This window comes from Gavialis gangeticus, unplaced genomic scaffold, assembly GCF_001723915.1.
Source record: "Gavialis gangeticus isolate Ggan-Ray unplaced genomic scaffold, GavGan_comp1, whole genome shotgun sequence".
In the NCBI taxonomy this organism is placed as follows: Eukaryota; Metazoa; Chordata; order Crocodylia; family Gavialidae; genus Gavialis; species Gavialis gangeticus.
Window position 1 is genome coordinate 906872 of NW_017728983.1, and position 15845 is coordinate 922716.

General features: G+C 46.8%; 1 protein-coding gene across 2 annotated transcripts; it reads left to right on the forward strand.

The window, feature by feature from the left end:
* Positions 1 to 973: 973 nt before the first annotated feature.
* Positions 974 to 13952, forward strand: CUNH21orf2 (chromosome unknown C21orf2 homolog). Of its 2 annotated transcripts, XM_019512751.1 has the most exons (7): positions 974 to 1078; positions 6542 to 6560; positions 7550 to 7596; positions 8692 to 8921; positions 11002 to 11173; positions 11755 to 11848; positions 13155 to 13952. In XM_019512751.1, the coding sequence occupies exons 1-7, from the start codon at positions 1002 to 1004 to the stop codon at positions 13281 to 13283; spliced, it is 768 nt and encodes a 255-aa protein (XP_019368296.1). In that variant the 5' UTR covers positions 974 to 1001; the 3' UTR covers positions 13284 to 13952. The 2 variants fall into 2 exon arrangements, with proteins under 2 accessions (XP_019368296.1, XP_019368305.1); XM_019512760.1 differs by lacking the exons at positions 6542 to 6560; positions 7550 to 7596 and having other exon boundaries at positions 977 to 1078.
* The last annotated feature ends 1893 nt before the right edge of the window (positions 13953 to 15845 follow it).

A 15845-nucleotide genomic window follows, 5' to 3' on the forward strand; every position in this document is an offset into this window, starting at 1 on the left:
CTGCAGATGCTCTATCCAGGAAATGATCCAGGGAACTTGGCCACACTCCTGTGCCATACATTGCACTCCACATGTTTTACTTATTAAAGACCTTTTCGGGCTCGCATCATGTTATCTAAGTGCCGTGCACATATTAAAGCACTTGCTTTCTCAATGCAAGCATCCAGAACACAAGTGCCATTACACCCACACGTGGAAACTTTTTGTGCAGTAAACTAAATGTGCATCAGCACTATTTCTGACCGAACAGTTTAATGAGCAGAACAGGCTACTGTGCATTAAAGCCCATGTGTAAACGCCCCCTATGTGCACTTAAATTGCCTAACAGGTGGAGTAGGAACTGGCTTGATGTTACTTCCAGTCATCTCCTGTAGGCTGCTGCTTCACAGCTTCAGCAAATGGGAACAAGCAGCTTCCAAAAGGCTCTTGCTTTTTTTTTTTTAAGCAAGGAAGAAGTGTAACGAAAGACTGGTGCAGACCCAAACCATTCCCATCAGCTGTGCTGCAGCTCCAGATGGCCAGGTGCATCGTCAGTACAGCTCCCAAAGACGGCAAAGAGGAAGGAGGAAAACTGCAGGCTCCCTGTGAAACCCTCTCTTCTGGGTCATAACCCTTCCCTCGACGTCCTGGATGACTTCAGGTTTAATGCCTACCATTTTGCCAAACCAGGGAGGCCCATCACTTGGTCTTGGTTCCTCGTGGCATACGTGATGTGATGACCCGGATCTTGGTAATTTTCGGATCAAAAAAAGTAACCCAAAACCCACATTTTTTTGTGATTAAAATGAAACACTACTAATGTGTGTGTGGTGGCATTTCATTCACGTCCACTCGTAGCCGTCACCGCAGAGCCAAGGCACAATAAGGACGGCGTGAGGAGATTTGTCCCTCCGCAGCCGCCGTGGCCGGAGTCTCCTGGCGGGAGACACGCAAAACCCCGCCCCGGAAGCTGGCGCGGCGTTGCCATGGCGGCGGCGCTGGGCCCCGCCCAGGGAGCCGCCATGAAGCTGACCCGCAAGGCGGTGCTGTCCCGCGCCAAGGCTGCCGAACTGGATGCCGTCCGCAAGCTCAACTGCTGGTGAGCGGCGGGTGGGCGTCGCTTTGACGTCACAGAAATACAGCTAAGGCGGCCCGTGCGCGTCACAGCGTCGCCGTGACGCCAGGTGTGACGTCCATTCGTTGCCCTTGTGGGACGGGGCAAACCTGGGGCCACCTTGAAGAATAGGCGCTGCCCTGACGTTAGCAGAGCAACAGCCACTGGGGGCTGTGACGTCAGGTCCGCTGGGGGGCGGGGCCAGCCGGGGCTCCTCCCCGTCACATCAGTAGCCTTGCCCAGGCCTGCTTGTGGCTCTCATGTGCGAGGTCAGGCGGCACGCCATGGTTAGGTGAGACGAGCGCTGCCTGGCGCCTGGTCACAGCAGCCAGCAAAGAGCAGACGTGCCTGGCAGCGCCTGTGCGAGCCGGGGCTACAGGTCAGAGCAAAGCTGCCAGCTGCCTTGAGCAGCTCCTGCAGGGCTGGGAAGTGCTGCCTGCGTCGTGCGCTGTGCCCCCAAGGAGTGCTCTGTGCCCTCCAGCCTCCCAGGGCTCAGTGCTGTCAGGACATTAAGCCCATAGTAACCTTACACGTGAGCCTCTGCCCAGGTACCGGTTCCCATCCCTGTGTTGTTTTATGTTGTCCCCTGAATTCAGTTGACGCTACCCAGTAGCTCCCGCGAACAACAGGGGGCTAACGTTGCTTTGTGGGTGTTAAGCCCAGGTTAACCTTACGCATCAAATAGGCCTGCATCCACCAGGCCCCTGGGGCCTGCGGGGCCGTTCCCTGTGCTCCCGTTTCCAGGCAGAGTTTCACTGGGCCACGTCTGCTGGCTCCTTGGACTCATCCAAGGTCCAGCGGGCAGTGTCCAGTGTGCTCTGCCACTGGTCTTCCTGTGCGCTCGCTCCAAACCTTTGACCTTCACCACCATCCCTATTTTCTGCCTTAGTTGTTCCCAGTAATCATGTGATATGCACCTACAGGCCCCCCATGTTAAGGGGAGCTTTCAGCTTCATTTGGTGGGGGCTGGCCTACATTCCCAATGTGCGTCAAATAGGCCTGTGTCATGGAGCTGCTGCTGTCCCAGGCACCACATCATACCATTGTGTTCGTAAACTAAATGAACTACATTTTAGACCTTGCAGGGGAGGGGTTGTTTTTTGAGGTGGGGGGCGGTTGCCACTGCTAGTGCCACTTGGAAGGGGGTCCCAGAGCATTTTTGCTTTAATAGTTAGAAACGTAATTTCTACCCTAAAGTTGAGCAAGTTTGTGCCTTTTTATTTTTGTGGCAGAATTGTCCTTGAGCTTGAATAGCTCTTCCCACCTGGTGTTTATCATGCAAAGTATGTATAGACAATATTCATGGCCCCTGTCAACCTTTGTTTTGTTAGATTAAACAAAGCCAAGGTTTTCTAGTCTCTTCTCATAAAGTAGACACTCCATTCTCCTCATCATCCCAGTGCCCTTCTCTGCACCTGGTTTCTTGGAACTAGCTACAACAATCAAGAGAACGTCATCATGAGTAAGTCAGGTTCTGGGGCATGGTGCTGCTTAAGACATATATGGAAACAATATTAATAAGAGGAGATGTAAAGCCACAGTTAATAGAATCATTGATGATGAAGGTTGGAAGGGACCTCTGGAGGTCACATCTAGTTCAACCCCCTGCTCAAAGCAGGACCAGCCCCAACTAGATCATCCCAGCCAAGGCTTTGTCTAGTTTAGTATTATGACACTGTTCCGAAGAAGCAGCAGGCTTCTCTTCGTTTGTTGCTACAGACTTTAATGTATCATTGACAACTTTCCTTCCTGGTTGGAACACTAAAAATTTTCTTAGGCATATTACAGCATGGTTCATTTAAAAAAAACAAGAGATGCATGCATTTCTCCTAAACAAGCTAACACCATATGCTTATGTTTCCCTGGAGCAGTGAAACATTGTTGATTTGTCAGCCTCAGACACGCATGCATTTTTGCTGTGATTCCAGAGAACGGTATATTTGGCATTCATTTAGCGGGTATGTAGACCTGCATGTTCTGATTCAGAGCAGCTCTCAGGTTTTTTGCCAAAGCAAATGCATCCTGTGAAGATAACACCTGCGCACTTCTGGGTTTTTGTTTTTTTTTCTGGGTGGGGTGACTAGTGTTGTGCGCAGGATGACATCCTTGTCCTACTCTGGCAGTTCATTTCTCAGTGTACCCAGTGTTACAGATTAAAGATGTACGTATATCTACAGCAACTAATGTTCTTATTTATCTGCACTAAAACACACTCAGTAAATACACTCGTGTTCATCCAAGTATGTTTTCAGTATTACACCTAAGTATGTAATTGGTTAAAGAGAAGTTTTTAAATGGTTTATGTAGCAGTCTTAATTTAGCCATTTTCTCAGGCTGTCTCTAATGTAATTTGTGTCATAGCTCTGGTCCAGCATCTCCTGTGTGTTCATTCTCCAGACTTTTGTTTTGGGTCCCAGGTCATTGAATCAGTGTGTTCTGAACCTCTTGAGTTTGAACAAGCTTTTGACACTTGTTCTGGCTTGGGGTTTCTGGGTACATTGTGAGGTGTAGCTCCTCTGGCTATAACCCGTGTGTGAGCTGGGACTTGTGAGGCAAGTACGTGGGCTTTGCTCTGACTCCTGAGTTTTCTGTCTAATTTTAGTACAATTTTTCCCAGAACATCAGTCAAAGGAGTGTTCTTGAGGGGCTCTTGAGCCCTCTTGGGGCATTCAGTGTTGGTATAAGCAGATGGTTGTTTCAGAGCCCTGCTGCTCTTCATTCAGTACCACACAAAAAATATAGTATAGACAAAAATATAATAAACCAGGCATTTGTTTTCCTGCCATGATTTCCTTCCTAGTCTAGGCCTGGATTTCCTGGGTTTGTCCAGGATCCTTTTTCTGCAACTCATGACTTTGTCCTCTGAACCGTGGAGTCTTTCCATCTCAGGTTGCTCTTCATATTAAAGCATGCTCATCTTCCCCAACCCCAGCCTAAAGTTTCTAGCCTGTCTCACTTTTTAACCTCCTCTTGTCCTGTTTGGGAAGTTTCCGGGTCTTAAGCCCCCTCCCTGCAGACAGGTAAAAGTAGTTTCTCCCAGATCCAGCCAACCTCCTTGGCATGTCAGTTTTTCAAAGTACAGTCATTAAAGTTAAATGTTTCTGTTGCGTCTTTATACAGAAGCATTCCATCATACAGCAGTCTTCATCATAACCTCATTATGTCAGTCAGAGTTTATAAACTATACGTAGATTCCTTTCATCAATGTACATGTAAGTCAGTCCTGGGAAACTGTTGCCTACCGCTGCACACAAGCAAAGCCAGCATCAAATATGTGAAACAAAACAGTTTGCTGCCAGCAATGGAAATTGCTTATTTGTAATTTAAAAAATGGTCTGTGCCCTGGCAGCTTGATAAAGTTAAAAGTGAGGCTGAGAAAAGGTAGTGAGCTGAGAGAGTAGTTCTCCCTATTTTTCTTGAAATTCAGCAAGTAGCAAAAGTGAATGGCTTTGCTGCATGCATAACCCATTACTAAGAAACCCCTCCAGATCTAAGATATCTTATCATGTATTGCAGGAAGAGTGCATATGGTTAATTTATACATGCACTTCCCTGGAAGCACGTTGTGACGTGGGGGCTGCAGTTCAGAGGTGGTTCTTACAAGTGGAATGAACATAAGTTCACGTCTGCTATTTATGTCTGCTATTTTTTCTTGTCTAAGTTGCGTTTGCAGAGATTGATGCATTTATTTGCATTTCTAGTTTAACAACCACAAAGGAATCCAGAAACATTACTTTTGCTGATGTGACTGAGTCAGCATTAATGGAAAACTTGACCTTCCTAAGGTTTTCCTGACGTCTGTATGTCTGATGAAACTCTAAATATTTAGAGAGGTGGTTGTAATTTTTGCATGTGGCGTTCTTGGGTTTCTGTATTGGAGTTTGATATTGATTTGTTTGGCCTTGTGAAATTATCCCACATGTAAGAAGAGACTTGATCTCAGTGAAACGTGTGTAGGCATTGCTGGAGCATGGATTTGTGCAGCCACTTCTCAGTGCCTGTAGAAATCATACAGAGGCCGTTAGCAGCATGAACCAAAGTGGGCCTTAGCTATGAACCGTGGTGACTGGAGAGCAGACCATGTATGCCCTAAGCAGAAGTGCTGGGAAAGTTAGGAGAATTAACTTTTAGACATCTCAGAAGGTCAATGGCTGGAAAACAATGGATAAGATGGGCACAAGACACCAAAACACCCTGGTAAACAGGCTTTTCTATCCGGTGAGAAGGTCGCAATAGCAAGTGCAATGTCTGGCAAAAACTGGATATGAATGATATCACATAAGCGCATTTAGTGATTGGTGAGAATTAGGAGATGCATGTTTTAAACATAGTTATTTTGATTGCCTGGAAACCATGAACTCTTTGTGCTGAGCTAGGAGCTGTATTTTATGCTGGTGCTGCATTCAACAGGTGGCTAGTGCCATGCCTGAATGGGCCATGATGTTTGTGTCTAGTGCTGTTTGTGAATGATAAACCCTGAAGAGTCATTGTTACTAAGAACCAGAGCCTGTGGCCTCTATTACAACTAACAAGGTTGTTGGGATTAGTAGTATAATATTGCCATTGGTATCCTGATAGAGCACTCACTGACCATCCAAGTTGAGGGAGCCTAATGTGACCAGTACTACTTCACCCATGACCACACCTGATGGAGTTTGTGCACTACTCATGTATTATTGTGTGTTGGGAGGAAATTGTACCTCCTATATAGGCCTCCCAAATGTGAATTTAAGCGCATTCAGGAGAGAACCAAGCCATGTTCAAACCTAGAACATGTTCTTTCACAGTGCAGTCCTAGTGGCAGCAGCTGCTCAAGCTGTCCTATCAAATGCTTTACAGGGAGCTGTTAAAACATACCTGTAAGGTCAGAGCAGATTGGGCTTTGCACTTTCTATATTAGTAAAGGCTTGGAACTCTCTCAGGAATCTGGAGGGTATTTGTTTGCCTCCCCAGCTGTGATTTACTCAAAATGGGGGAGAGAGTAGCTGCTGAGTGCATGGAAGAACAGGCTTGAGGGAGCATAGGGCTTAGGAAAGTATAGGACTGAGAAAGAAGAGAGGAGAAGCAACACAACCCTCTGTCCCACTTGTGGTGTTGCCACATTTTTATCTCGAGCCTCCTGGTAGAAAGCATTGTTTTGCTTTCAGTCTTGTATCGTGGAAGGTCATTTGCAAGAAGCAAAGATTCTGGTGCACAGTTCCTAAGGGCTAAGGATTGGTGGGGGGAGGACAGGACAGGCTCAGATGCCTGGGGTTTCCTGTTACACCAGAGGAAAGCCCCTCCAAGACTAGCTTTCTAAATAATGTGGATTTGAAAAAGGTGTTCATGCTCACCATCAGCCTTGGCTTGTCATCTCTTTCACTTTATGTAAGGCCTCATTGAAAATGCCTCAAAATTGAATTATCTGCTTTGCCACTTTTCACAGTGATTTATCTTCTTCTCTTTCAGGGGCAGCCGCCTCACAGATGTAAGTATCCTTCCTGCATTTGCTCACTTTGTTCCTTTATTTTTTTCCCCACTTTACGGCACAGTCCTTTAGTTTTAGGACCCCTCATTCATTGCTGAACCCAAAAGGGACACAGCAGGGATCAGTACGCTACATAGCAAGTTGCTGCCAGCTGCTGGTGTGGGCTTTGAAGTCTCATTTGGGAACTGGGAAGAGCCAGGTATGCTTATGGGCCCCAGATGAGATGACAGGACTGGAAACCCAGTGGTTTTTGGATGTTTATGGGAAAGGGGTGTGAAACTCCATATATTAAACCTATGCTGGCTCCCATTCACAGTCCTTGTGCAAAGCAGACTTTTTCACTTCATTTGCAGAAGGAGGGCACCTGCCCTATGCCCTGCTACTCTCTTGTGTGTGTCGGGTATCACACTTTTTTGAACTTTACAAGATGCAGAAGTCCAAGGACTTTTAGCCTGGCTTCACCTCTTCATTAAAAAGGAAGAAGTACTAAATTAAGGCAGTCTGCAAATTCATTCTGAGCTCTCAGGAACACAGTTTAAACTCCTTAGTGTCATTTCAAAGGTCACTAGTCTTCTGTTTCTCTGTGTGGTTGACAGCTTGGGGACTCCAGCCCCTATTCTTGGTTGGAAAAGGTGTTTTGAGAAGAGTAAGTCTTGTAAACAACAATAGGGAACTAGTGAATATGAGCAGTGTGGGGAGAGGGAGTACAGCTGCTTCTGCCCTGGGCAGGATGGATTTCTGGTCTCCCAGTATGACTGGGCAGAAGTGAAATAGTTATTGATCACAGTGCTTGGTGATCAAAAACGTGGGTGAAGCCAGGAAGCTCCTTCTTTCATGTGTTTGGTTAGGGTGACGAGTTAGATTAATGCAGACTTGCTCTCCTGTTGTTCTTGATGGGTTTGTTAAAGGATGTAGCTATTGGAACTATAAATTCCTGTTTATGGCCAGACAGCTCTAGAAATACAACTTGTTGTTTTTTTTCTGTCTAGATTTCAGTATGCAGAGAGCTGCCCAACATTGAGGTGATCACATTCAGGTGAGTATCAGGCTACCAGCCTCAGCTCAGCAGCGTAGGAAAGTCCTGTATCCTGTAGATGGCTACTACCTAGGACTCTTTCTTTGGTACTTAGTTTTCTCCTACCTTTGTGATGACACCTGGCTCTCCCTACCATAGTATCCAGTGTTGTGAATGTAGGTGAGTGTGCTGTGAAGGTAGAGATGCAGGGTGTATATATTTTCAACCCAGGCTATCCATGTCTTTCCCTGTAATACTTAAACCTGGATTTTTAGTAAGTATGGAGATGACATATTTTAGGGGAAGTAATTTCTGTTTGTAGAGGTGGAGTGTAATGTGTGTTGCCATTCTTGCTTCCGAAACCCCATTCCACTCTCGACACTGGATTCCCTCCTGTGCCCACTGGCCCCACAGAGGGTTACAGAATTTTGTCAGGTTGTAGTGAGCTTTGATTGGTTCTGTGGATGCTTGAGGAGCCTGCTGTGACAGCTCAGGGAGCACTAACAAATAAAATGACTGTGAATCCTTCATGGAAAATATGTTTTCTTCTTCCCACTGACCTGTTCCCTGGCAGCAAGAGCCTTTGAAACCCACGCAGGCCTCTGAGTCAGGTGGCAGAGGCTGTAGCTCAGCACAAATGAAAGAGTGAGTAAGTAGGTGGTAATGCTTACGTTAGAGATACTGGAGGAAGAGGAAGGGAGAAGTTCTGAGGGCAGTGAGATGGAGCAGAGAGTTCAAAAGTCAAGTAGCCTGGCCTGCATAGCTATATGCATCTGGCTCTGGGTGGCTGACTGCAGGGTGACACTCCAAAACGCAAAAAAAAAAAAAGGGCACAACAAGCCTTTTTCTTTGATCCAGACTGTATTTCATTACCTGTTAAATAGTAACCAATTTGTGTTTGGCAACAAGGTACCTAGTTGCACTGTACCCTTGGGGTGGCTTCAGTGCTGTTGAAATGATTCACAGAGTGAGATGAAAGAACTGCAGAATGGCAGGGGTCCTGCTTCTGCCTCTGTGTTACTGGTGGAGGGGGAGAGGGGAAGGCAGGTAGGTGGTTGGTGGTTCATAAATTTTAGGCTTCTGGTCTCATTTCTGGTATTCATCATCTCTGTTCAGTGTGAATGCTATCTCTGACCTGGAGCCGTTAAGTCAGTGCCAGAATTTGAGTGAGCTCTACCTGAGGAAGAATAGTATTGCCAGCCTGACTGAACTCTTCTACCTGAAAAATCTGCACCGGCTGAGAGTCCTGTGGTTGTCTGAGAATCCTTGTTGTGGCTTGGACCCCCACCGCTACAGAATGACGGTGTTACGCAACCTCCCCAACCTGCAGAAGCTTGATAACCAAGGTGGGTCCCTTAGAATAGACTCAGTGGCAGGAAAGCTTCAGAATGAAACCAGGGTCTGAAATATGCCAACCCATGAAGAGAGTCTTAGAATTCCAGAAAAGCAGGGCTAGAAAGGGACCTCAGGCAGTCACCGAGTTCAGCCTCCTGCTCAAGGCAGAATTAGCCCTTACTAAGCAGTTACAGCCAACTATTTGTCTAAACTGTTCTTAAACTTTCAAGGATGGAGATTCCACAGCCTCTTAGGTAGCCTGTTCCAGTGCCTAACCATGCTTAGGGTCAGAAAGTTCCTCCTCATCCTCAACCTATATTTCTCTTGATGTAATTTTAAGACCATTGTTTGTCCCGTCCCCTGCAGTCACAGAGAAGAATCTTTCACCATCCTCCACACCTCAGGTATATGAAGACTTGTATCATATCCCCCTCTTCCCCCCACCCAACTCAGTCTTCTCTTCTCCAGACTAAATATTCCAAGTTCTTTCAGCCTTTCCTTGTAAGTCATTGTTTCCCAGTCCTCTGATTATTTTTGTTGCTGTCCGCTTGACTCTCTTTTTTCTTTTTCTTGTCTACATCCTTCCCTTCCTGACATAGGGGGCCCAAATTTGGACACAGCACTCTAGATGAGGCCTTGCCTGTGTCGAATAGAACCAAAGAATCAGTTCCCTCAGTTTGCAAATTACCCTCCTATTAATATAGCCCAGTATGTTATTTTTTATTATTAATTTTTGGCAGCAAGAGCACCCCATTGACTCAAACTCAGTTAAAGGAATATGTTTGGGTTTGCTGAAAACTTGAAGTATACTTCCTCAAACAGAAAAGCTGATTCCTGGTTACTTAATTAAACATCTCTCCTAGCTGTTGTGCTGTCCTGTCACACAGCAGCTGTGTGTTCAGGGGTCCTTTGTCCATTGTAAGGCGAGTATTACGATCAACATTTATCAAAGTACAATAGCTGTCAGAGCAGATGTTGTACCACCAGTTAGAGTGTACATACTGTACTGGCATTTACTCTGGCAAAATGCAGGTGCTATGACAGAATCTGCTCACTTGGGTGCAGAAAGTAAGGCCTATTCCTTGGTTTGTGGCAGAACAGTTCTCTGTTTTCACCAAGGGATTGTGCTTGTAGTGGCTTCTGTCTGTGCATCTTGCTGCTAGGAAAAAAGGTGGTGATCTCCCTGTTGCTGGCATCCATCTTTATTTGGGCTGCCAGTGGCCTTCCTCCTCTCCCCACATAAGGCAACTGCAGAAGAAAGGTAAGCTGTAAGCATGCCTTGGACTTCTGTGGATATTCTCCTCCCTACTCCAGTATAAGGGGTCTGTACACACTCGCTCATGCATACCTTATGGCAGGGGGGAGGGGCAACCTCTTTAGCAGGCATGCCACAAATTAGTCTCTCATCCTCCCCAAGTGCCACTCAGATCCCCTTCCCTTGTCCAGTCTGCTGCTCTGCTTTCTGCCCCCTGCCCTACCTGCCACTGTGCTGTCTGTCCCCTCCCCAGTCTGTTGCATTCCACAGAGGCTGCCTATGCCACTTGTAGCAAGCATCCTGCAAGTTAGGCACTCCTGTCTTATGGTAGTCTGCTTGTTGCAGTAATACATTCCCAGTGGGTTGCTGTATTAATTCCATGGGGATTGTGTTCTCTGGAGCAAGCATTGGTCACCTACAGCCCACAGGCTGGATCCGGCATACAGCAGGTGGGATAGGCAGTGGGTGCGCTTTCTCTGTCCTGTGCCACGTGCTGCTGATCTCCTCTGCAGTGCCCAGGCCGCCCGCTGCCACCCTAGCCTCCCTGCCCTGTGCTGGGACTGCTGTTTCACCTCAGTACTGCGGTTGCCACTTCCCCTTTTGCCTCTGAATTCTGTGTTCCTCATTGCTTTTGGCAATGGGAATCAGTGGTGAGGGTAAGGAGAGGCTTCAGTAGTGGGGCACAACAGGGAGAGCTGCTGCACTACAGAGGGGATCACAGCCTAGGGGTTGGGGGCTAGGTTACAAGTGAGAGCCTGTTTTTTTTAAAGCTTCCCAACCCCTAGCCTAGAGGATCAGACTAGCCCTATAACTGGCCCTTGTTTGTTTCTTTGAAGCTGTGACGGAAGAAGAGCTGTCGCAAGCGCTTGTAGATGGCGAGGAGATCACTGCACCCCCAGCCAAACAAACCATAGAGAACTGCTGCCCAGGGTCAAGTGAATCCAATGCTACTGAATCCACAACAGAGACGGAGAATGAACTTCTGCACTTCAGTCTGGAGGAGACCAAGTGAGGGCAGGCTGTTGGCTCTGGGAGACCTTTGCTAAACCTGTATGTGATGTCAGGGGGTCCTCCCAGCACCTGGCCCCAAAAGTCTGTGGGCCAGGTCTCCAGGGGGTGCAAACCCATGCAGCACTATTGTCCCCCAGTAAAGCTCTGCTGGCTTTACAGCAGCTCCCTGCATACAAACTCAGTCCTTCCACAGGCAGCTACCTGTTTCAGGATACATAGGATTTCATAGATTTCATAGATATTCGGGCTGGAAGGCACCCCGGATGATCATCGAGTCCAGCCCCTGCTCCAGGGGCAGGAAGTCAGCAGGGATCCCAGCAAGATAAGCATGCAGATGCATTCATAAGATTGCAAATGAAGGTCCATGTCGCGGGTCCTTTTTAAGTGTGCTGCCTGTTACCCAAACATGCAATGGAGAATTTTGGCCCTTCTATGGTCCCAGGGAGCCTCTTGCCTTTCTTTTTAGCTGTAAGAGTTGGATTCTGTCATCCCGATGGTGCTGGGGGGAGGCATCTTGTGGCATGATGCTCACTTGGTCCTTGCTTATATTGTGCTCTTTTTTTTTTCTCCCTTCCTAGTAAAATCCGAGAGCAGCTTGGCATGAAACCTGTCCCTAGAGATAAATTTTCCTCCTTTTCACCAAGAGAAGCAGACAGCAGCCGGAAGAAGAAGGTGAGTGTGCTTAAAGACCACATCACCTATTTGCAGTGTGTGTCGACTGAATACTTGGCTAGATTTAAAGATGAGGAATCCTTTTTTTTCTTTTGGATCTGGAAGGTGCATTTTGGTACCATTGGAAGAATGCAGGTGAATGCAGATCCCTCCAGTACAGCTCACAGATGAAGGGGGGGCAAGGTGTTGTCCATGAGTCTGATAGGCAGCTTGCAGGCTGTTGGATTGACAGAAGAGATGCTGTTGAGATTGTCCACAGCACCCATCATTAGTGCTAGGGGTGCACACACTTGAGAAGCTTGTTACTTAACCCCTTCCTTGAGAGAGAGAGGTCAGGACAGATGTGACTGCACAATCACACATCTGTTTCTGCCCTGTATTATAATAAAAGTTCACCTTTATGTAGGAAACTTTGCCTTAATTCACCCTACCAGCTATAGCCAGTGGATGGTGATGACACTATTTGAAATTAAATCTCGCTCAGTGTGGATCCAGCCAGGATGGGCCTCCCAATGTGGTGTGGGCTCACTGCCATCATCTTGATGAACAAGGAGGGTTGGAATGAACTTGAGATTAGTCTTTTCCTGTTTCATCCCTCCAGCAAGCCCTCTCCATCCTTTTGTTTGTTTGCATTTTCCGGTTACTTTTATTTTAGTGGGCAGGGTTCTCATGTGATACCTCGAGGGCTGTTGGAGGCTGAGTACTCTAGGAATACAGGTATTCCCTAAAGGACCAATGATGGGGGAGGGAACAAGTGAATTTTAGCAGACCCTTCCATTTTTCACAACACCTTTCACCTTCCAGACTTCTGCTAATGCCACCCTCTCCCCCCTCAACACGCATCCACATTAGCCTAAGGGAGAAGAGCAGAGATAGGAGCCAGCTTGGTTTAGCCAAAACTTTCTCTTCCCTGTAGACATCCATTGAAAGGGTTACCAGGAAATAGAAGCCAGTCAGTGGCTTTCAGGGAACAGCAAATGCAGAGGACTTTAGTTCTAGATTCTAGGTATGTTCCATGGATTAACCTCTTTCTCTCCTTAGCCTTCACAGTATTTACTCTCTCACCCCAGGATTTTGGCTGGGGCTGTCCACAGAGCTGCAGGTGGCTGTCCCCCTAATATGCTGTGCATCCTGATGCTGTGGGGAGTAATCTCTGCAGTAGGACACTATGTCATATACCTGAAAAAAGTGAGGCAGGAATTTAGAAGACAGCGAAACACAGCCCAGTGTTCTCTGGAAATCCAGCCTGACGTGAGGCATGAGACCAGATATCATTGAATTAATGACATGTGTCCTGTCTTAACAGAACAACATCCTGAATGCCATCCTGCTGCTCATGAAAGAGCTGGACACAGAGGGACTGGAAATCGTCCACCAGACGGTGGGAAGGAGACTCCAAGCCTTACAAAAGAAGGAGCTTCAGGAAGAACGATAGTGCCTGTTGCAGAACTCTCCAGAGTAGCCATCTGGTGGGTTCACAGCACCAGAACCAGACTAGTAGCACCTGCTGCTGCCTACATGCACTTCAGGCTACAGGGAAAAGCTCTGTATCCTGCTGCACTTTACCTGTGGGTGGGTTTGCTAGGATGCTACTGACTGTAAGATGAAACGAGTTCTCATAACTGCATGACATTCCCCTTGGCCGTGCATGTTGTGCCTATGCTCAGAGCATCTGATGTAGTCGTATTGAATACTTTTAGCCTGCGTAACAGGCTCTGCTGTGTTTGTAATTTGTGTGGCTGGCTCAGGGCTTCGCTAGGAGTTCTCAGGCAAAAGCGAGCAATATAAGAGGAATAAGAGATTCGTATCTGCTGCTACTTGTGCTAATGAAATGGAATGGCGGGGCCTTCCCAGCAGCAAGAAACGCCATGTCTACTAAAGCCAGTATTGGAACAAACCTGTCACAGCAAGGCTGGGCTGAAGCCATCTAGCTGCGGTAACTGGTCTATTGGATAGTATCCCAGCAAGGACATATACTGCGCCTTGAGGCATGGGAGAAGACTTCAACAGCAGCTTCCCTCAGTGAAGTTTATTTTTATGAAATCTAGTTTACAAAATGGACATGTCCTATAATAATCATTAAATCTGTGGTGCATTTCTCAGAGCTTGGAGTCAAAGTATTAGTTTATTTCCACCCTTCCCTTTTTTTCTAGTCATGCTTTGTACTCTGTGTTTCAGAACCGATGGCCTCTTGGCCGTTGAGAGTGACTCTAAAGATAGTTGTTGCATTTAGGTCTAAGTTCAGGCTTCTGGGTGGCAACCTGCTCTCTCTTGTACTTCAGAGTTCAGCTCTGCTCTCCACCACCACTCACCCGTTGTCTCCTCAGCCTCAGAAAAGCCTACAAGGAGAGCAGAAGCAAACACCCATGGTCTCCAGGGAGAAGGAAACAAAGGGTTTCTGAGGTATTTGCTTAGCTGGCAAGCTGATGGCTTTTCTTTATCAAAGAAGCTGAGCTCATTAAAACTGGTAAATGCTCCATTAAAAAAAAACATTCGGTTGAGTATTTCACACATAGTATCAATCTTCACAAGAGAAGAGGGAAGAGGCTCCAGCTGTACTTTGCTTTCTTTTAGACAGGGCAAAGGATGCTGCTTTTTAAGTAATGAGGGGCTGATTTAACAAAGTTGCAAGCAGGGATACACAGAAATACAGTAGCAAGTACCACATAATTGCCACCCGGACAGTTCTAAATCCTGATAGGATTAGAGATCAGCACAAGGCCTGAATAGCAGACTGGGGTCATTGTCTTTCCTGGAACTCTGCTCCTCTGTGCCTCTCTCCCCAGCAGTAGTTAAGCTTGGGTCGGGCCTGCATATTGTATTGTTCCATTGTCCAGGCTTCAGCCCAGCAATTTGACTCCTGTGTCCTTCTGGTGTCAGGCTAGAGCAAGGGCCTCTCACCTCCAGCAATGTGAAGGTTCTCTGTACAAATCTCATTTTTGGACCCTGTATAGCAGAATAGAGTTTGGCCCATAGTTGCCTGCCACTCTGTCTTCTAACTATTGGGTTCTGTTCCAAGGGTCCTGACCCCACCCCTGTGACCTCATTTTTTCCGTTTGTTTTCATGCAAAGCTGAGCAGGCTCTCTCAAATCCCCTACAGAACCAGCCTGTTAAAACAGATATACCTCAGTTCTGTTATTTCTGCCTCTAGTCTCCCAGAGCTGGAAAAGAGCCTGAATGACAGGGTAAGAACACCTGAGCCATAAAGAGACCCTGTAGTTGTCTTTGTCATTCTCTACGTGTCCAGAAGCAGTTATTTACTCTTCCAATTGCTGCTGCTTTATAAAGAAATAATTGTCTCCTCTGTTCATCCGGGTGTTAATAAGGCTTTATTTTTTGTTAAAAATAATCAAGTTGCCAGCGGAAGAACTTGGCTATGCCAGGGTCATCCACCCCATCCTGGCTGTGATGCTGGATTACCATTCAGCTGCTTTGGCAGGTAATATGCTGAAATGCAGGGTCTCCCAGATATGCTGCGTAATCTGGAAGGGCCTCACTATGCAGCAGCCCATTCTGTAATTCAAACCAGCCAGCATGGTTTCACAAGGTGCTTTCTGTGTAGTGTGCGCCTTGGACAAGTTTAGCTTTCCCCCCAGTCTCTATCTGCCTGGTCTATTTAGAGCAAGTTCTTTGAAGCAGTGATAGGCAAGGTTCTTTGGGTAGATGTGATATCTTTTATTAGACCAACTGTGTAATTGGAAAAAAGTTCTTTGCAAGCTTTTGGGTGCAGTCACCCTTCTTCAGGCATAAGGAGTCTCTGCTGTTTCACTCCCAAGGAGTGAAAGAAGCTAAACATGTGACAGGATGTTGGTGAGAATATAAATAGGGGGAAATTAAGAAAACACAAGGCAGAGAAAGGAATGGAGGTGGGAACAAGGCAGGGTGGTGGGGAGGGGAGAGAAGCTAAAGGTACATAAGGGAGACTCTAAGACTCTACTGTAGCAGTTTTCCAAGGTAGAAAAGAGGCTGCCCGTGAAAAGGAAATAGCTGGAAATT